Below are 20,600 nucleotides of genomic sequence, written 5' to 3'. Positions count from 1 at the left end.
GGTGAGGTGGGGTGGGGTGGGATGGGGATCTGCTCTGCTGGGGCTGTGCTGGCACCTCCACCAGCCCCTCTCTTGCCCCAGGTCTGGGCAGGCTCCCCCCGTCGCGATGGCATCTCGCTGGCTGCCGAGTGCCATCTGCAGCGCTGACGTTGGGGTCAACAAACCATGAGAAGGGTCTGTCCCCAGGCACCAGCAGGGCCCATGGCAGGGGCTGGCTTGTCCATTCTCCCTGCTGAGCAAAGATTTCTTCATTGTCACAGGCTTTTCTCATAGTGGCAGTGCCACCCTTCGGAGCAGGAGGGGTCTCCGGGGTGACTGGGGCAGTTCTGGGTCTGGGGGATGGGGGATGCTTATGTGCCACGGATATTCACCCTGGTGCTGTCCCTTTTCTTGGTTCCCCAGTGATTCCTCACAAGATCGGGCGAGTCATAGAGGGGAGCCCGGCTGACCAGTGTGGGAAGCTGAAAGTGGGCGACCGCATCTCGGCGGTGAACGGCCAGTCCATCGTGGAGCTCTCACACGACAGCATCGTGCAGCTCATCAAGGACGCGGGCAACGTGGTGACTCTGACCGTGGTGGCCGAGGAAGGTAAGGAGGGAGCAGGGACCCAGCAGCTGGATGTAGGCCCTGCCACGCTGCCTGGGTCTGACACGTGGAACTTCTGATGTTAATTCATTTAAAGTGGAGTGTTTTAAGGTGTTTGGGAATTCAAGGAGAGAGAGTGAAACTCAGCTGTTTGCTCTGGAAGAGCTGAAGGCAGGTGGGGCGGAGAGAGACGGCTGCTGAGGTGGTTATACTGAGAAATAAGATATAAGTATTAACCACAGGATGCAGGGTAAGAGAAATTCTCAGGGTTTCTCACGTGAGAGGTGGCGACTGCTGCTCCCACACAAACCTGTCCCATCCAGACCTTCCATTCTTCAACCAAAGAGAAACAGCCTCTCCTGAGGGAGCTGCAGCCGACACAGGATGATGCTGTCACCCCAGACAGTGCCCGTCTCTCTGCTGGGAGCTGTGTCCCAGAGGAGGGAGCCCACAGGAGCAGCTCTGCCTGGTGGAGCCAGGGAGCTGGAGGGTGGCAGGGACACGGGGACACCCCCTTTCCCAACCCTCTCCATTGGGGCATTCCTTTTCCTTCCTGCTGTGTTAAAATACACAAATTGCCAAGTGCCACATCCCTGGGATGCAGCAAAGTTCTGTCTGCCCAGACTGTCCTCTGAACAGTGGCCGTGTCCCACTGTGGACACCAGGCTGGGGTTCTCCTGCAGAGCCCCCCAAGCCAGGTCACCTGAGCAGCAAAGGGAGTGTTTGTGACTCCAGAGTCCCAGCTTCAGGGACTGCATCTTTAATAGAAGCCCCCCTGCAACGCTGCCCTCAGCGTGGTATTGTTCCTGCACAAACGGTTCACTCTAAATATGAAAAATCCAATCATTTGAAGAGAAAAGCTGTTTTCCAGCCCTGCTTACCTCTGTGCTTTTCTGGGTTGCCGCTTGTGGGTTTAATTAAACTCGCTATCATTGTTTTGCCAGAAAGTTGGCTTTCTTCACCTTTTAAATAATAAATACTTAAAGCCAGAATGTGAATAAAGCCAAGACATCATTCTCTAATTTTGCATTCATTGCAAATATTTAACATGCTATCTCAGCCTGTAATACAGAATTTCAAAGACTTAATTTTCCATTTTATTAGTGCTTGAAGCAGAGACACTTCTATAAATTCTTATTTTCCTATTGAGATTTTAATTTTTGTCAAATCTAATTCATTGCAGTTTGAAGGGACACTCCTCAAAGCGGTTGCCCAGGGCTGAGGTCTGAGTTGGTTGCATTAGATCTGCTTCTCTGGGGCTCTTGATCAGCTTTGTTTTCCAAAGAAACTTTTTGAATATAACATTTTTGTCCCTTATTTATGCATGACTTTACCTGGACCTTGTGTAGGAACTTACCTTTTCTCACTTAATCAATGACAGACTTGGAGCCAAAACTTAGAAGTAAAACGACAAAGAGAAGGGGGAAAGAGGTCAGTAGTGGGTGATAAAATGAGATGGAGTGGCCAGAAAAAACGTGTGGCTTCGAGGGGCTTGAGTTGGTGTGGGTCAGATGTGGAGGATGGTGTGGGTCAGACACGGAGGATGGTGTGGGTCAGACATGGAGGATGTCGTGGGTCAGACGTGGAGGATGTCAGTGGCCAGAAAAAACGTGTGGCTTCGAGGGGCTCGAGTTGGTGTGGGTCGGACGTGGAGGGTGGTGTGGGTCGGATGTGGAGGATGTCGTGGGTCAGACGTGGAGGATGGTGTGGGTCAGAGCAGCAGCAGATGGGGGTGAGGGGGTGAGCGGGGGCCGTGGCATTTCCCTGCAGGCTGTGGGGGGATCTGGGCTTGGCCGGGGTTAGCACTGGGAGATGCTGGTCAGACACGGAGGATGTCGTGGGTCGGACATGGAGGATGTCGTGACAATGAGGCAGAGCAGCAGAACCTCTTTCCCAGCAATGGGAATGTGTCACCCTTCATGTTCTCCTTGGTGTGCCCAGTGTGCAGGTCCTTGTGCACCCTGAGCAGCAGCAGATGGGGGTGAGCGGGGGCCGCGGGCTGCGGGAGGATCTGGGCTTGGCTGGGGTTAGCACCGGGAGATGCAGGATGCAACCAAAGAGGAAAATGCCCATTTTCCAGAAGCTGCTCAGTGTCACAGGGCTCAGACCCTCGTTGGGGGCTGCTCCCCCTGTACCAGCTCCAGCATCATCCCCTGAGACTGAAAACACCCCCCGTGCCCCTTCGGCTCCCTCCGAGCTGCGATCCGTACGGGCAGTCCCAGTGCAGATGCCAGAACACATCCTCCAACGTTCCTCACAGACCAGGAGCCTGTCAGCTCCTGTCGCCTGTGAGCTGGGAACAGAAGAGCACGGGCTGGGGAGAGGCTGGGGAGTTTGTACAAACAGATGGCATTTTTCTTGCCTGTGCTTCTAAATTAAAACTCTGAGCATAAACCAGGAGTAAAAGTTGACATTTTGTCTCTAGAGAAAATCCTCTCTGGGGCATGTCACGGTGGTAGCACCGAGCGGGCCTGTGAAGGGCAGGAGAGGTCTCTGTAACCCCAGAAATTCCATCTCATAACGTGCATTGTGTTTTCCTGCCCTTAAAATGCTCAAGCTCTTTGTGGATTTTACTGAGGTTTGTTCTGAACTGGGAGGCACAGCAGTGGGGTGCAGCGGGGAGAGGGCAGGAACATCCCTGGGCTGGGTGCTCGGGATTGTTTTCTAAAACCCTTGTAAGAAGGAGTTTATTAGTGTATAATTCAGCATCTAAGTTCATCTTGGGCCACCTCTTGCCATTTCAGGCTCTAGCTAAGAGGCAGGGTTTGCACAGCCCGTGGCCATCGCTGGGAAGTGACGGAGACATTTTGTGTCCTGAAACATGTTTTTTTCATAACTGCACTGGATTCATTGTAAAGTGCACAATCGCTGCGTTTTATGTGAAGGGAAAATAAGCTATTCTAAAAGATTTTATTAAAATGTCATTATAGTTTAATTTTTACTTAGCCTTTGGGAGAAGGCAAAGCAGTTTAAAATTCTCTCTGTTAAGCTGTCAGTGGACCAGTCCCTCCAGTGTGGTGGGACCAGTCTGTGACCTTTCCTGTGGTTGCCCAGTAGCAAACTCTCCAGTTGTGCCTGAAATGAGATGACGGTTTCCCTCCATCGTTGGGGCCTTCACCTCTGAATCCTTGTCCTGCAGATCCTTCTTCTCCTCTTGCCTTTTAAAAGGGGTATGTTCTCAAATTGACTTTATTCTTCAGCTCTTACAAAATTGTTGTGGAAGTTGTGGAGTCCCCTTCTTTGGAGATTTTCAAGACCCGCCTGGATGCTCCTGAGTAACATGCTCTGACAAGCTCTGGGCAATCCTGCTTTAGCAGGGAAGTTGGACTAGATGATCTCTATGGTCCCTTCCAACTCTAAAATTCAGTGAAATTCAGTGAAAATTGTATTATATTGACTATCTGAGACAACCTCATGGATCTGACCATCCCTGATCTCTTCCGGTCTTTATCACCTTGCAGAGACCGTCTAAAACCCTGCTCTTCATCTCTGGTTCAGTTAAAATTGTGTTGTTTTTCTGAGGAAAAGCAGTGTGGGGAAGAATAAAATCCCTAGGAACCTATTCCATGGAACCAATGAACTGCACTCGGGTTCCTGGGCATGGCCTTAGACCTTGGAGAACCCTCTTTATCCGCGGTGAGCGCGGCTCGGTCCCGGGGGGGGCCCACAGCTCCCTTGGGGACCGCAGGTGCTGCTGATGGTCACCGTGGCCCCGTGGCTCTCTCTGGGGAGCTCTCTCTGACTGTGGGTTGTGTTTGTTTGACAGAACACCGTGGTCCTCCCTCAGGAACCAACTCGGCCCGGCAGAGCCCGGCTCCACAGCACCGGCCGCTGGCCCAGGCCCAGCCCAGCGCCCCCGGCACCGACAGGTATGGGGGGCTACAGGCCCGGGGGGCCAGTGGGAGCCATCTCCCCGGGGGGTGGTTAGTCCAGAGGTGACAGCCCTGTCCCCTTGCCTCCTGCAGGGCAGCTGCGGAGGGGGAGGCTGGAAAAGAAGCCGCCAACAGCTACAGGATTTCCTGGCCCGAGCACAAGCACCCGACGGCCTCGGAGGTCGGCAGCCGGCACTCCCAGGTACCTCCCCAGAGTGGGTTTGCTGATGTTTTAAATTTGATTATTTCCTCAGTATACTTGAATACTCGTTATAATTGCGAAAGAAACAGAAAATGCTCACAACAGGGCTACTATAGACCCTTTTGACAAAGTTTCTTAAAGAAATCCCACGCGTGGGTTTGCTGATGTTTTAAATTTGATTATCTCCTTAGTATACTTGAATGCTCATTATAATTGCGAAAGAAACAGAAAATGCTTGCAACAGGGCTACTATAGACCCTTTGACAAAGTTTCTTAAAGAAATCCCACAAGTCTGGGCTGCGTAGGGAAGAGTGTGGCCAGCAGGTCAAGGGAGGTCATTCTCCCCCTCTGCTCTGCACTGGTGAGGCCACAACTGGAATTCTGTGTCCAGTTCTGGGCTCCCCAGTTCAAGAGGGACAGGGAACTGCTGGAAAGAGTCCAGCGTAGGGCTACAAAGATGATTCAAGGACTGGAGCATCTCCCTTATGAGGAGAGACTGAGAGAGCTGGGACTCTTTAGTCTGGAGAAGAGAAGGCTGAGGGGAGACCTTATCAATGCCTACAAGTGTCTCAAGGGTGGGCTGAGGGAGGAGGGAACCAGACTCTTTTCAGTGGTTCCCAGTGAGAGGACAAGGGGCAATGGGCACAAGTTGGAACATAAGAGGTTCCACTTGAATATGAGGAAGAACTTTTTCACGGTGAGGGTGACAGAGCCCTGGAACAGGCTGCCCAGGGAGGGTGTGGAGTCCCCTTTTTTGGAGATTTTCAAGACCCGCCTGGATGCAGCCCTGAGTGGCATGATCTGACAAGCTCTTGAGGAAAAACTTTTTCACGGTGAGGGTGGCAGAGCCCTGGAACAGGCTGCCCAGGGAGGGTGTGGAGTCCCCTTCTCTGGAGATTTTCAAGACCTGAAGTACCTGAAACTTAGAAGGAAAAATGCTGTGTATGTTCAGACGCAGAATGAAACCCCTGCCCCTGCTCACCCACGGGTTGTGGTGAATTCCCTTTAAATCATGGATGTTTCTCAAACTATAGAAATGTGTGAAGCATTTTTCCAGAAAAACATGTTCAAACCTGCCTGTTAGTGCTCATCTTTTTCTCTCCAACTTCCCACCCAGAGTCCTGGCTGTTTCCCAGTGGAGCTGGAGCGGGGCCCCCGAGGGTTCGGGTTCAGCCTGCGCGGGGGGAAGGAGTACAACATGGGGCTCTTCATCCTGCGGCTGGCTGAGGACGGGCCGGCCGTCAAGGACGGGAGAGTGCACGTGAGTTGGGTTCTCCATGATCACCACTTGTCCCCACACCATGGTGGTGTCCCATGGGAGCGTGGCGCTGGCTGGAGACAGTGGCCATGAAGGAGCAGGGCCACCAGCCACGTGCCAGGTGTCCCGGCAGCCCCGGGGGTGTTCACAATTCGGTTTCCACCTCGTTTCCACCTCAGCTGGAAGGTGGTGCCGTTTTCTGGCCATGCTTTGAAGGGTGAAGAGGAGTTTCTCAGGCAGTGGTGGCAACGGAGCGTGGCGGGAGGCAGGTCTGGGGCATGGAGCCTCCAGTCCTGGTGATGAGGAACCAGCCGGTGACCGTGACCGTGATGGTTGGTGGCAGAGACACCGCGTTTAACGGAGCCCGGGCGGTGTCTTTAATGACTCATTTGATGCGGTGGTGACATCCACTGGCTGCTCCCCGCACTGCCACACGGGCTGTGGGACCTTTTCGGGGGGGGGACACCACTCCAGCCCCCCGGTTTCCACCTCGTTTCCACCTCAGCTGGAAGGTGGTGCCGTTTTCTGGCCATGCTTTGAAGGGTGAAGAGGAGTTTCTCAGGCAGTGGTGGCAACGGAGCGTGGCGGGAGGCAGGTCTGGGGCATGGAGCCTCCAGTCCTGGTGATGAGGAACCAGCCGGTGACCGTGACCGTGATGGTTGGTGGCAGAGACACCGCGTTTAACGGAGCCCGGGCGGTGTCTTTAATGACTCATTTGATGCGGTGGTGACATCCACTGGCTGCTCCCCGCACTGCCACACGGGCTGTGGGACCTTTTCGGGGGGGGGACACCACTCCAGCCCCCTTCCAGCAGCCCACAAAGGTCACGTGAGCTCTAATTACCTACCACACATCTCTCTAAGTTCCTAATTGGCCTCAGAGACCTCAGTACTGATAACTGCGTAGTGATCTCCTACCTGGAATAACAAAAAATCCTTTCCTTCCATCAAAGCCTAAATTCTGGAGGGGAGCCAGGAGCTGCTGTCACTGTGTGGCTGGTGTGACAGGGCTTGGCCACTGCCCCAGGGCTACGGGGTTCATCCCTACACCCCCCTCTGCACACCCCCACGGCTGCGTCTGTCTCATCCCTGTAAATCAGCCCCAAATTGAGTGTAAGGGTCTTCTCCTGGACCAGCTGAGCAGGAGACCTGGGGGAGAGCTCGAGCTGCTGCAGCCTCACAGAGCAGTGCTGCTCCTGCCCTTCCTGAGTGCATGATAGCATGAGAGGGAGATAGAAGCATCCATCTCAATTTTTTTTTCTTTCTAAATTCAAGATTAGTTTACAGTGTCAGAGGTAAACTAACCCAGTTGCTCTTTTCTCCTCAGGTTGGCGACCAAATCGTTGAAATTAACGGAGAACCCACCCAAGGAATCACTCACACACGAGCCATTGAGCTGATCCAGGCTGGAGGGAATAAAGTGTTGCTGCTGCTGAGACCAGGGACCGGCTTGATACCGGATCACAGTACGTTGTGTCGAGGGTCCCGGGCCACGGAGGGGGGTCTGATGAGGAGACTTTGGAGCTTCTTCACTGAGACAGTTCCCAGCTCCCTCACTGACAATCTGCGGGTGTTCCTATTTATTTTAAAATATAAGGAATATTTTTTGGTAAAATTAACACATGGCAATTACCTAGGAATATTACACAGTGTGAAATTACTGCATATTTGTTTTGTATATTTTACTTCACTGGTTTTAGCCTTCCAAATTAGGGAATGCTTTGTTTTTCAAAGCCCAAACTTGGGAAAGCAGGAGAGAGGCACCTCTGCTCCCCAGGTGGACTCTGTTGGTTTAAGGTGTGAATTCTGCATCTACTGCAGGAAAACACAACTTTGTGGGGAAAAAAAAAAAAAAAGGAAGGACAGAAAAGCAAATACTCACAGGATTTGAGCTCTGGGTTCAGCTGCTGCTCACAGAACTGAGGGGGTTGAGTCTGACTTAGGAAATGCTCCAAAACAACAAATCTTCAAGACCTGGGGCTGTGGTGGGACTCTAAAGCAAAGGACACCTCTCCAAGCACAGGTTTCAGTCCTTAAACCCTTGGTGCTGACACCAGAATCCCGATGGCAAACTTGTGGAGTTGTAGGGTCACCTTTTCTGATGAAGAGCTTTTCTATAATAGTGACCAGATTTGAGTTTATCATCTGAAAATTTTAAACACAGTTTGGACACCGGAGAGTTTGTTGTGTTCAGTCGTTTACAGGCAGCAGCTGGCAGCTCAAGGGATAAAATCTGCTCAGAGCTTCCTGCATTTCTTTGCTCCAGGGAGCTGGAAGATGCCCCTTAACATCCCCATTCCCCCCCTGTGCAGCCCAGTCAATCTGGAATCAGCACTTGATGCGGGAGGAGCCCGTCGCTGCTGCTCCGTCCCATCCCCTGGGCTCCTGGCTGCTGCCTCCATCTCTCACTGAATGACCTTGTCATCAGGTGCACGTTAAATACACGTTAAATACAGTGCTCCTCCTGCTCTGGGGGGCTCCTGCCGAGGTTCTCTGCAGACCCAGGGTTTGCAGCAGGAGGAGGAGGCAGCATGAGGGCACCCCCGGGTTCTCCTTCTGCAGCTCCCAGCGCGGGGAATCGCCGGCAGCGACGGGTGGTGCTTGTCCTGCCCCATGGGCTGTGCTGTAGCTGGCAGCGACGGGTGGTGCTTGTCCTGCCCCACTGTAGCTGCCTGGAGAAGAGGAGGCTCCGGGGAGACCTAATAGCAGCCTTCCAGTACCTGAAGGGAGCCTACAGGAAGGCTGGGGAGAGCCTGTTTAGAAAGGCCTGCAGTGACAGGACGAGGGGCAATGGCTTCAAACTGGAGGGGAACAGATTTAGACTGGAGATGAGGAGAGGGTTCTTCACTGTGAGGGTGGTGGAGCACTGGAACAGGTTGCCCAGGGAGGTGGTTGAGGCCCCTTCCCTGGAGATATTCAAGGAGAGGCTCGACGAGGCCCTGGGCAACCTGGTCTAGTTGGGGGTGTCCCTGCTGACTGCGGGGGGGTCGGACTAGATGGCCTTCGGAGGTCCCTTCCGGCCTGGGCAATTCTATGATTCTGTGATTCTATGGATCACTCCTGGCCTCTCCTTCAGGGAAACCTCCCCAGTCCAAGGTAGAAATCACAGATGGGGCTGAGGGAACCCCTGGAACCCCCCGGGTCCAGCCCCGTGTCAGGCCTGAGAGCGGGTGAAGCCGCTTGGATCAGATCAGAGCCGGGAGGGGGGAAGGGGTTTGTGCTTCTCATCCTGCCCATAATCAGGGGGAAGGGGTTTGTGCTTCTCATCCTGCCGTTAATCACGTTTCTGATGGAGATCTTGCTTGCTCTGTGATTTTGGTATGTACTTCTGGGCTTTTTCTCTTCCTCCTTCAGGTTTGGCTCCTTCCAGTCTGTGTCCCTACGTGAAACCTGAACAACATTAAGGGCTTTCACTGCTTTTCTTGGTTTTTCCTTAAAGACTTGGTAAATCTGCATGTCTTGTGTTTCGTCTCTTCCTGTTATTAAAGTGCAAAACTATGAATAACCTCAACTTTTCACTGTTTTCAGTTTTCCTGTAGTGTAGCAGTTTGGGTTCATTTTGGTTTCTTGTGTTAAACCCCGAGGTTGGGGGCTGTTCTGCAGTTTTGCTGTTTGGGCTCTAAGGCTGACGCGAGACCCCTCGGTCCCACAGGGATCGCAGTGTCGAAGCACAAGTTTTTCCCCAAATCACCTCCCTGGGTTGTTGTTGCAGGCAACACAAGATAGAAAACTGACTAAATAAGACTTGGAGAATATATATGTAATATATACATAATGTTCTTAAATTGGAGGTTTGCTCTAACACCCTGGACCCTCGGTAGAGTGCACGTTTCTGAAATACGTAGTGGGGTTTTGGTGGTCATTTAATCAAATCTCTCCCTGTTCACTTCCAGGTGATTGGGATAGTTACAATCCATCTTCGTCAAATGTAATATATGAAGAACAGTCACCATTACCTTCATCTCCACATTCTGCTGCCCCATCTGAAGCGTGTTATTTACCAGCACCAGGAGAAGCTTTAACGAGCGTTCAGCTGTCTGAGAAACTGGAACAAGCAAAGAACACTGTGCCTGAAAAGAAAAGCACTTTAACTGAGACCCAGTTTGAGATGAAGCCTCAGTCTTCTCCCCAGAGAACAAAGAACAGGTGGGAATGTCCCCCCAGCCCGGGGTTTGAAATCACAAAAGGTAGTTTGGAAGCAGGGACCAGAAAAGACGGATCTGCAGGTCCAGAGAAGTCAGGGGCTGGTGAGGGACACCCTCCCGCAGGATTCCACAGCCCCAGGAAGGGGGATCCTGAAAAAACCTACAGCAATTTCTCACATAAATCTGACGGTTCCAGAAAGAGTGAGAGTAAAACCCCAGAATCAGGGATGAACAGTGGGAACAAAAGGGGGTTTGCTGGTGGAGGTCAAGGACGATCTGCCAGTCCCCAAAAGCATCTCGCTAAGCAAGGAAACGTAGAGACAGTCGGCAGGTCACAGGAGTGTCACGATAGAACAACTGGTGATGATAAGATGAGCATCGAGCAGTGGAGAGGTGGAAATGGTAGAACAGGAGTCACCGGGAAAGACACGAAGCAGAAAAATTCTGGGAAGACAGAAGGGTGGTCTCCGGAGCGACACCGTGCCGTGTTTGATGAGAATCATCTTCTGTTCAGGGACTCCAGGAGAAACACGTCTGAAGACGAAAAACTGAAGAGGCTTCACTCTGGGGAGCCGAGCTCCAGCAGGTTGAAAACTTCCAGCCTTTCCAACATTCCCCTTCTCTCTCTGGAGAGACAAAGGTGGCCGGAGCCACAGGAGACTGTTGCGCTGGACAGACGGCACGGAGCGCGACACGCGGAGCTGCCCCATGAAACCAAAGATGGAATTTCCAAATCTGAGCAGAGTTCTCCGGTCAAGAAAACACCGATAACTCCTGGGCCCTGGAGGGTACCGAGCACCTGTAAAGTCACCCCAGCAGCGGGGGTGGCTGAAAAACGGGTTTGACTGACGCTTTTTTTAGAACATGTTTTAATCGAGTTTCTAATAACGGTCATTTAAAAGCATTGGTTCTTTTCGCGAAGTTGTCGGGTTTTTTTTCAGAAACTGGTTGGAGGGTGGAAAAGTATTTGATTTGTTCTTAAATTATCTCAGCTGCATGAAGGACCTTGTGGATTGCTTGAAATGAAACTCTCCCACGAGCTGCTGTCCCCCCCCGTCCTTCGCCGGCCTGTTCTGCTGCTCCTGCCGTCGCGCTGCTGCCGCTTCCCCGTCGTGCTGTGAGTTCTGAACAAAGTTATTTAATGCCTGTATTGCCAATGTGACCACGACTCACTGTTCTTGTGCCAAGTTACCTGCTGTACCCCCTCAGCCTCAGCCTTCCCCTACGTCACCGTCACAGGAAAGACACGGTTTTTGTTGGAAAAGGGGTGTTTTCTCAAGAGCACGTTGCATGTTTCTGTGGGGGAGCCCCCCCCGTGTTCTGGCTGGTTCAGGGAGGAGTTGGGCGAGTTGGTTCTCTCCGTTCGAGGGCAGCAAATGAGCCACTGCACCAATCGATGGCTTTTCTTAAATTTTTATACCTAATGCAAAACCGTGTAGATAAAAATTATATTTGACATGATGTTTTGTAATTTTGCTTTTTATGAACGCAGCAAAATTGCTTTATTTTCTTGACTCATAAGGATGTTATAAGGCTGCTTATAACAACTGTCTGCAAACATCTGGCTGGAGAAAAGCCTGGGTTCTGTTAAATACCATCGTCCCTTGTCTCGTCGTGGCCCCGTGTCACCCGGAGCCCTCGCTGCAAACACCACTGAGTGCACGTTGGTTTTTGGCTTCACCGCGGTGCCGTGTGCTCAGCTCCCAGCTTTAATTAGTTAATGCTGGTGACGAATGGGATTTTCATCCTTTGCAGAGGGAACAACTGACCTTTAGGACAGAACCAGCTGCCGCAGCCGCGTCTTAACGCGGTTCCTGCCCATGTGAGGTGTCGCCCGTGTTTTACTTTGTGTGTGTGACGTGTCTGGGAGCGGTAAATTGGGTGATACTTGGGGTACGTGAGGCTTCAGATTTATTGTTTGGGCTGTAACCATATTCCACAGAGGGATGTTACTGGAACGTTCTGACCCATCAGCCCTCCAGCTCCAAGAACAGCCGCCTGCGTGAGTGAAGGGCTTTTTTTCCTTCAGTTTTAGTGATGTTTTCCTGACAGGTTAAGTTTTAATGACTGTAAAGAAGTGGTAAAAGGAGCCCATTGGTCCAGTTTGCAGAAGGGAGTGTAAAAGGTCAAGCTTTACTTACTCGTGTTAATATTCAGACTAATACGATTTGCTGTTTGAATGAGTATCTCAGTTTGGCTTTGAAACATTTCATGTTTTTAATGAAGCCCCAGTGAATCAGATCCAAGTTGAATTCTTTAGAACAGGTGACTCCTCAAACAGCTTTTTAAACAAAGACTTTGAACCAATGAAGTGGGCTTTAAAGCAGACCTGAGCTGTGCTCTGCTGCTCGCCGTGGGGTGACCCCCCAGCCATTCGCTGCGCAGCAGAACCCGCGCAAACGCTCCCTCTTGGAGTGTGACTGTGAAAATATTTAATACTCTGAAGTAGCCTGTGTAGATATTCACCGTGTGTTCTCAACAAGAGACTCTGTTTTATGTTGACTTGTCCCTGACCACTGAGTACGTAACGAATTCAGCCGTTGAATACAAAGATTAATTAGCACCACTGAAGTCACCTCCCTGTCATCAGCTGCCCCTCTATATTTTTTTTTCTCTGTGTTGATGTGACCTTGACTTCGTGTCCTACCTGTGTGTGACCTCTCCTTCCAGGGGACTCGTACCTGTACTTACTGTATCAGACTTAGCGACGTGGCCTTGGAACGCGGAGCAATGTATGGATGTTCTGGGTGTAAATGTTTATATATTGTACAGCACCTTTATACAGACTTCGGAGGTTCTGACGAGAGAGAGACCTGTAAATCGCTCATTATTTTTTATATAGATATTAAAAAGAAACTCCAGTTCTGGGCCTGTTGGTTCCGCGCTGTATGAAAGAGATTCTTTGTTGGTTTCCCTGCTGTGATGATACTTGAAGCAGCTCAAGCTGTGACCCAGGTTTTACCCACAAACAGAACCCTCTCCTGGAAAACAAACACAATTCATTATTGGACCTTCCCTTGACTCCCTGCTCAAGTAACAAATGTTCAACAAAGGTGTTATAACAATCATCAAGTCGTGTAGAAACAGTCATTAATGCTGAAATACTTGTACTGTAGGTTTATTTGTACATTTTGATATATAAAATTGTCATCTCCTTTTACATCTTACAACTTTTCCATATACAGAAAATAGCTGTAAACAATTTGCTACCAAAAATTCTTACGCCATCTGACCCCTGATGTGAAAGAATGAAGCTCTGAAAAGTTCCTCAGTTTCTGCCTTTTTCATTACTAATAAATAGAAGACACTGGAGTCAGTTCAGGAAAACCCCCAAGTTTCACAGACCTCTTTGAAACACCTTGTTTCTTTCCTGCCCTTTCTAAACAGGAATCTACTTTGGGGTGAGGAAATCCTCACCGTGTCTCTTCCCCCGAGCTGTCTCTGGGGACAGTTTCTTCCCCAGGGGTTCCTGGCCCAGGAGCAATCCTGGGATCACACCGACATGGAGCTGCAGCAGCTTTTTGGGGGCTGGCTGTGGGGAGAAGCAGCTGAGCTGAGCTGTGACAGGGCATGAGCTCAGCACAACAGTCCACCATTGATAAACGCATCAGGTGTAGTTTGTGGTGTGAGGGTGGTCTCAGGTAACTAATACTTTCCAAAAAAATGACCATCATTTATTCGCAGGAGTCTCGTGTCACTGAGCTCTCAGCCTGGAGGAAGAATTCCCGTTGCACAGCCCCAATCTCACTGCGTCCTGCCTCGGGTCAGGATGGAGGCAAAGCCTCAAACACACTGAGCTTCTAAGGAAAACCCTCTTCAGCGCAGGCAGAGCAATGCCCCCGGGTGGGATCGGGCTGAGCAGAGCTCTGGAGGAGGATGCACAAACTGGAAAATTCCAGTGCAGCTCCAGAGGCCTCAGGAAAAGGCTGATGCTGAGCCAGCAGGGCCAGCGCCTCACCTGCCACGGGCACAAGGTCCAACTGACACAAACAAGGCACCTGGGGCTGTCCTGGTGTCCCTGCAGAGGATCCTGTGAGGCTTTCCCTGCTGGATGCCCCACACACAGTCCCTGCTGTGGGCAACGGCACCAGGAACGTTTGGCCCCATTAATTCTGTGCTGTGTGAGCCACGGGGTGACCTCACGGGTTGGAGCAGTTTATTCTGTGCACTGTAGAGCAGCAAAGCAGAGGGAGAACTCTGGATACCTACAAATCCATTTCGAAATAGCCATCACAGATTTCCACAGCTTGAGAGCACCTCTGCCTTTTGCCCAAACTGTCCTTTATCCTCTCTGGCCTGTCCTGGTGCAGACACCGGGTGCTGAGGGTTGGTCCCTTCATGGTTTAATTTTCCATAACTGAAAAGAGACACAAAGTGAGTTCGGGGCTGAAATTCGTGGGGCTTTTTCAGGTGAGACTCGGTCCCACCTGCCCCGACCGCTCTGCTCAGAGAGCACTGGTTTAAGTGGGAGCCCAGTGGGAAAAGAACCCAGGATCCTGAGCAACAGCTTTAAGTGGGACTGAAGACCTGAGAAGGGATTTTCCATAACTGAAAAGAGACACAGAGTGAGTTCGGGGCTGAAATTCATGGGGCTTTTTCAGGTGAGACTCGGTCCCACCTGCCCCGACCGCTCTGCTCACTGGTTTAAGTGGGAGCCCAGTGGGAAAAGAACCCAGGATCCTGAGCAACAGCTTTAAATGGGACTGAAATTTGTCATCCCTGTCCTTCCACCCCCAAAAACTGACCCCAGGGGTGAGATTCAATCCCCTCAATTACCGTGTGGAGCCCAAGTCAAACCCAGCCCCTTCCTGCTCAGGGGGGAGGAACTGGGTGATGGTACCAAAGTGCCCCCAGAAGGTGTGTCCCTGTGGGAGCTCACACTTACGCGGATGTTGAACCCCAGGAGATCACTTATAACCCCCGAGACAGCGGAGAGTATCACAACACGTGTTATGTTGTAGATTAAGGGATTCATGGTCAGTCCATACAGCCTAAATGGAGTGTCTAATTCCTGCAGTGAAAGGGGAAAAAAAAGTCCATTAGTGTTTGTCCAGAAGCAATTAATCCTCTGACTTTTAGCTTAATCCTGGCTCTGGCAGCCTCTGTATCCTGTCTTACATGTAAGTACTGAAATTCCCACTCTGTTTGAGGCCTCCCAGCTCAGAGAGGGTTTTGAACAGCCCTGCTGAATCTGCAGCCTCCCATCCAGGGAGACTTGAGCTGCACAACCAGAGCGTGACAAAACGGGCTGCAGAATTTGTCTCATTCATAGAATCACAGAATCATAGAATTGCCCAGGCCGGAAGGGACCTCCAAAGGCCATCTAGTCCGACCCCCCCGCAGTCAGCAGGGACACCCCCAACTAGACCAGGTTGCCCAGGGCCTCGTCGAGCCTCTCCTTGAATATCTCCAGGGAAGGGGCCTCAACCACCTCCCTGGGCAACCTGTTCCAGTGCTCCACCACCCTCACAGTGAAGAACCCTCTCCTCATCTCCAGTCTAAATCTGTTCCCCTCCAGCTTGAAGCCATTGCCCCTCGTCCTGTCACTGCAGCCCTTTCTAAACAGGTTCTCCCCAGCCTTCCTGTAGGCCCCTTCAGGTACTGGAAGGCTGCTATTAGGTCTCCCCGGAGCCTCCTCTTCTCCAGGCTGAACAACCCCAGCTCCCTCAGCCTGTCCTCGGAGCAGAGGGGCTCCATCCCCCTGATCATCCTCGTGGCCCTCCTCTGGACCCTCTGTGCCTCTCAGACTGTGCTTTTGTTCCAAATACCTGCTCTGCTGCTCTCAACCCGCTCCAGCAGCGCTGCCGCCCAAGGAAAACGCAACTCGAGCAGCAGGAGAAGGGCTGTGTCTGTACCACCCACTCCTCTCTTATCCCAAGAAGCTGCTGCTAATCAAGTGTTTGCAGCACTAATTAACCACACCCATCTCATACTGCCTGATCTCATGCCACGGCGATAGCACAGAAACACTCCCACAGTGAGAACTAAGGTACATCCTGGAGACACAGGAGTGTGAGGAGCAAACACACTCTCACTGGCATTAGTCAGTGCTTCCATAAAATGTAGCAATTGTATGTTTTTCGAGAGCGTGGCTTTACCTTCAGCAGCTTTGTAGAGAGTTTCAAAACATTGTTCACGAGAGACAACTGTTCCTTCTTGTTTGGCTTCTTCTCCATCTTCAGGTACAAGTTGATCTGTGACACATTACAGACCAGATGTAAATACTCCAGCACTTGTCCCCAAAACTAACTTCTGTCTACAGGAAATTAGCACAGTTTTTTGCAGTCTGTCACACCTAAAGAAGTGGTGCAGCCACAGACAGGAATTTAGCAGCAAGAGTATCATTCTTTTTCCGACGGACGTGGTGCAGCCACAGACAGGAATTTAGCAGCATTCTTTTTCCGACAGACATGTCTAAAACTTGTTAACCCAGAGACAAAAATAACCTAGAATTTTTACAGTTTGAGTCTGTCCAAGTAGCTGACAGCTCATACAGGGTTTCATTGCCTTCTGTCCAGCACATGCACTGATATCTAAATTTTAAAATTTTATTCCTAAAGCTGGTATGAAACGCAATAATCATCTCTAAATAAGCCCTGAAGCCCAGGGGAGAACAAGCTGAATGGAGATACCTGCTCCGTGAGCAAGATGGAAATATTACTGTATTTCTTGTTGGTTTCAGAGCCCAGAGATGCCAGACGCAGTAGAAAGAGAAGAAGAGCTGCCTCCCAGATTAGGAACTCCCAGTTGTAAGCTGCGTTCAGAAAAGTTTTGTGACCCTTAAGAACCTGTTTAGGGGAAAGAGGAGGCAGTGTCAGTAACAAGTTGCCTGTTCTTGGGCAAAATGCTGCCCTCACTCCTCTCCTGAAGAGAGGTCCCTGCTCTGCAGCTCCTGGCAGCCTTTCCCTGGGCGTGAAACTCATCTGTGAAACGAGGGTGAAGTGAAGGTCTTGTCTCTAACTTGGCTTTTGCTTGGATTTTTTTTTTTTCTGCTTAGCAAATGGCACTTGTTCTTTCTTTCCTCCCTCTTTCCAGTTAAAGGCAATAAAATGTCTCTTCTTCCACATGTGCTTGGCCCACTCCAGCCTCATCCCACCATTCCCAGGTACCGACCCGCTTTCCAGCAGGAGTCAGGAAAGAGGACACTGCAATTTGCCCTCTTAAATAAAACCTCCTGTGAGCACTTTGGGTTGCTCTGCTTGGGCAGAGTCCTTCTCTTTGGGCACAAAAGCTTGTGTCCTGAAACCTTCCTAATAATTATAAAAACCCAGCAAACAAACAGCTATTACCAACTAAATGTTACAAAGCTTTTAAAAAAATGCAAAACGCTCCATATTTGGAGACAAACAGCTCCAGTTCAAGTATTTTACAGGCTGGCAAAAGAAAAGCCTTCAGTAGTTTGGTGGTTTCCCCCTATTTCTTAAAAAAAAAAAAAAACAAAAAACAAAGTTAAGCTCTCACCTGGGCACAGCATATAAAAGCAATGGAAAGAGCCAGCAAAAAGACTGAGGATACGACGACGTCCACGGAGCGCTGGGGGCCTCGTCGCTGCCAAACAGAGAGGGAGGTGGGTGTGAGATCTGGGGACAGGGCTGTCACCTCAACGCTCAGCAGGAAGGGCTGGAGCTGTTTGAGGGTTCAGGCAGCGCTGCCCAGCGATGGAAGTCACAGCGTTTACCAGAGACACGGTCACAGCCCCTGCAATGACCCAGCCCTGGCTCAGCACCACTCACCTTCAGGTAGGAGCGAAGGGATAACCAGATCTTAATGTTTTCTACCTTCTTGAGCCTAAAGTGAGGGATTTCGTATTTCCTGGCTTTCCGAGCAGATGTGATGTGACTAAAAAGCTTGGCAAACAAAAACCTCTGCAAATCGAAAACAACACCATACACAAACATCAATTAGTCTAAAACAGAAAAAAAAAAAAAGCTTGTTTGGGATTGCTTGGTGGTGACTGGCAGAAAAGGTGAGCTTGGGGGACCTGGGGGAGCCCAAGGGGGGGTCCTTGGTGCACGACCTCTTGGGTAGATGGCAGTTGTCCCCCTGCGTGTGCCGAGGTGCTGCTGTGGCTGTGGGAGCAGCCAGCCAGAGCACTGGCCACAGCAACAAGAACACTGGCCACAGCAGCAAGAACACTAGCCACAGCAGTGACAACACCAGCCTGTCCCCACCACAACACACTCACAGCCACTTGGGCAAAGCTCCTGCCCACCAGCACGAGCTGAACACCAGGCAGCAAACCATCCACCGCTCCACCTCCGACCCGGCGGCAGCTGCTTCCCAAACAGCTTGGTCCCAAAGCTGTCCCATCCCAGCAGGGCACCATGGCCAGATGTTAACAGCCCTTTTTCCTTTGGGGGCAGGGTATGAGAGGGCCCAGGGCTAAGGAAGGGCATCGACAGGGTTAAGTTTGTGACTGATGAATCATAGACTCATAGGATCATAGAATTGCCCAGGCCAGAAGGGACCTCCAAAGGCCATCTAGTCCGACCCCCATCAATTAGTCTAAAACAGAAAAAAAAAAAAAGCTTGTTTGGGATTGCTTGGTGGTGACTGGCAGAAAAGGTGAACTTGTGGGAGCTGGGGGAGCCCAAGGGGGGGTCCTTGGTGCACGACCTCTTGGGTAGATGGCAGTTGTCCCCCTGCGTGTGCCGAGGTGCTGCTGTGGCTGTGGGAGCAGCCAGCCAGAGCACTGGCCACAGCAACAAGAACACTGGCCACAGCAGCAAGAACACTAGCCACAGCAGTGACAACACCAGCCTGTCCCCACCACGACACACTCACAGCCACTTGGGCAAAGCTCCTGCCCACCAGCACGAGCTGAACACCAGGCAGCAAACCATCCAACACTCCATCTCAGACCCAGCGGCGGCTGCTTCCCAAACAGCTCAATCCCAAAGCTATCCCATCCCAGCAGGGCACCATGGCCAGATGTTAACAGCCCTTTTTCCTTTGGGGGCAGGGTATGAGAGGGCCCAGGGCTAAGGAAGGGCATCGACAGGGTTAAGTTTGTGACTGATGAATCATAGACTCATAGGATCATAGAATTGCCCAGGCCGGAAGGGACCTCCAAAGGCCATCTAGTCCGACCCCCCCGCAGTCAGCAGGGACACCCCCAACTAGACCAGGTTGCCCAGGGCCTCGTCGAGGGGTCAGGGGTCTGACCAGAGTCCCCTTCGACAGGCAGTGGGGTTTGACAGAACAACTGCCTGGGGGCTCAGGAAAGAAACCTGCACTTCACCCCACCTGTTTGTATGTTCTCTCAGCCACACACATCATGAAGAAGAACATCCAGGTCAGGCAGAGTCTTTCAAGGAAGTTGATGGCAGACAAGACGAGGACGGGGGCACTGGCAGGTGCTCCACAGAAGATGTGCAGAAGCTCCATCAGAGAAACAGAGCAGAGCTGCTCCAGGTTGTCTGCACGGAACAGCCTGTAGAGGAAGGGTAGGAACGCCAGCCCGATGGTGATGATGTTCCCCAGCATCTGATACCCCACGCCTTGCTGGTACGCGTTCACCTGGCAGGAACAAAAAGGGGATGATCATAGAATCATAGAATCATAGAATCATAGAATTGCCCAGGCCGGAAGGGACCTCCAAAGGCCATCTAGTCCGACCCCCCCGCAGTCAGCAGGGACACCCCCAACTAGACCAGGTTGCCCAGGGCCTCGTCGAGCCTCTCCTTGAATATCTCCAGGGAAGGGGCCTCAACCACCTCCCTGGGCAACCTGTTCCAGTGCTCCACCACCCTCACAGTGAAGAACCCCCTTCTAATCTCCAGTCTAAATCTGTTCCCCTCCAGCTTGAAGCCATTGCCCCTCGTCCTGTCACTACAGGCCTTTCTAAACAGGCTCTCCCCAGCCTTCCTGTAGGCTCCCTTCAGGTACTGGGGGTTTGCAGCAAGGAGAAGGCCTGCTGTGTGTAGTTCAGTCATGCAGCCCCTTCCCCTCAAGGGACACAGCCCAGAATAACGCCACCCATTTCAGTCCAAACCCAACATCAATCAGTCAATACTAATTGGCGTTCGTTGGTCTCCAACAGGCCCTCCAGCTGCAGCTTTACACCACACCTCCTGTTTGCATGGACAGCTGTTTTCAAGTTTTTTGGTGGTTGCTTTTTAAAGTGTGGGGGAGAGAGGGTGCAACTCCCAACAGCCCCTTACCCTGCTCATGATAATCCCGCTGATCTCCAGCACAGACATGTCCACCTTCTTACAGTCATTCCCCTCCCAGATGAGTGCACTCACTTTGGCAGAGGCAGGACTTGTGTTCTGCAGCCAGAACAAATGGTTCTGTAATGGAGAAAAGAACACAAAAGGCATAGGATCTGTTTCTGTCCTGCTACTAAATAATGCTTTTTCCTAGACAGCACTTGGGTTGAGAAGGGGATTCCAAATTTGTCTTTGGGTGCAAGACTTTAGGGATTAGCAGTGGTCCAGATAATAGGATGAGGAAGTTGATTGTTACAGAATCACAGAATCTGAGTGGTTGGAAGGGACCTCTGAGATCATCGAGTCCAACCACAAAAAAAAAAAAAAA

General features: G+C 51.3%; 2 protein-coding genes across 6 annotated transcripts in view; one reads left to right on the top strand and one right to left on the bottom strand.

Annotated features, from left to right (window-relative positions):
- MAGI3 (membrane associated guanylate kinase, WW and PDZ domain containing 3) overlaps positions 1-12,930 on the top strand; it is a 49,321-nt gene extending 36,391 nt beyond the window's left edge. The window contains exons 17-23 of the mRNA XM_014948442.1: positions 403-588; positions 4,352-4,454; positions 4,551-4,659; positions 5,777-5,920; positions 7,244-7,382; positions 9,810-10,062; positions 10,576-12,930. Coding sequence (XP_014803928.1) covers positions 403-588; positions 4,352-4,454; positions 4,551-4,659; positions 5,777-5,920; positions 7,244-7,382; positions 9,810-10,062; positions 10,576-10,906 — 1,265 coding nt within the window. The 3' untranslated portion in view covers positions 10,907-12,930. The remainder of the gene's footprint in view (positions 1-402; positions 589-4,351; positions 4,455-4,550; positions 4,660-5,776; positions 5,921-7,243; positions 7,383-9,809; positions 10,063-10,575) is intronic.
- PHTF1 (putative homeodomain transcription factor 1) overlaps positions 12,912-20,600 on the bottom strand; it is a 20,357-nt gene continuing 12,668 nt past the window's right edge. For 4 of the 5 annotated variants that reach the window (XM_014948507.1, XM_014948504.1, XM_014948505.1 and 1 more), the window contains 8 exons: positions 20,225-20,353; positions 19,308-19,580; positions 17,795-17,926; positions 17,523-17,609; positions 16,694-16,849; positions 16,160-16,255; positions 14,947-15,072; positions 13,164-14,418 (listed from right to left, as the gene is read on the bottom strand). In XM_014948507.1, coding sequence (XP_014803993.1) covers positions 14,398-14,418; positions 14,947-15,072; positions 16,160-16,255; positions 16,694-16,849; positions 17,523-17,609; positions 17,795-17,926; positions 19,308-19,580; positions 20,225-20,353 — 1,020 coding nt within the window. In that variant the 3' untranslated portion in view covers positions 13,164-14,397. Of the gene's footprint in view, positions 13,043-13,163; positions 14,419-14,946; positions 15,073-16,159; positions 16,256-16,693; positions 16,850-17,522; positions 17,610-17,794; positions 17,927-19,307; positions 19,581-20,224; positions 20,354-20,600 lie in introns of those variants that run through there. The other variant, XR_001412780.1, reaches the window with a different exon arrangement.

The sequence above is a fragment of the Calidris pugnax genome, unplaced genomic scaffold (genome assembly GCF_001431845.1).
Source record: "Calidris pugnax isolate Ruff unplaced genomic scaffold, ASM143184v1 scaffold91, whole genome shotgun sequence".
Lineage (NCBI taxonomy): Eukaryota > Metazoa > Chordata > Aves > Charadriiformes > Scolopacidae > Calidris > Calidris pugnax.
The sequence above is the reverse complement of the archived record's forward strand: the minus strand, read 5'-3'. Positions and strand labels throughout refer to the sequence as shown.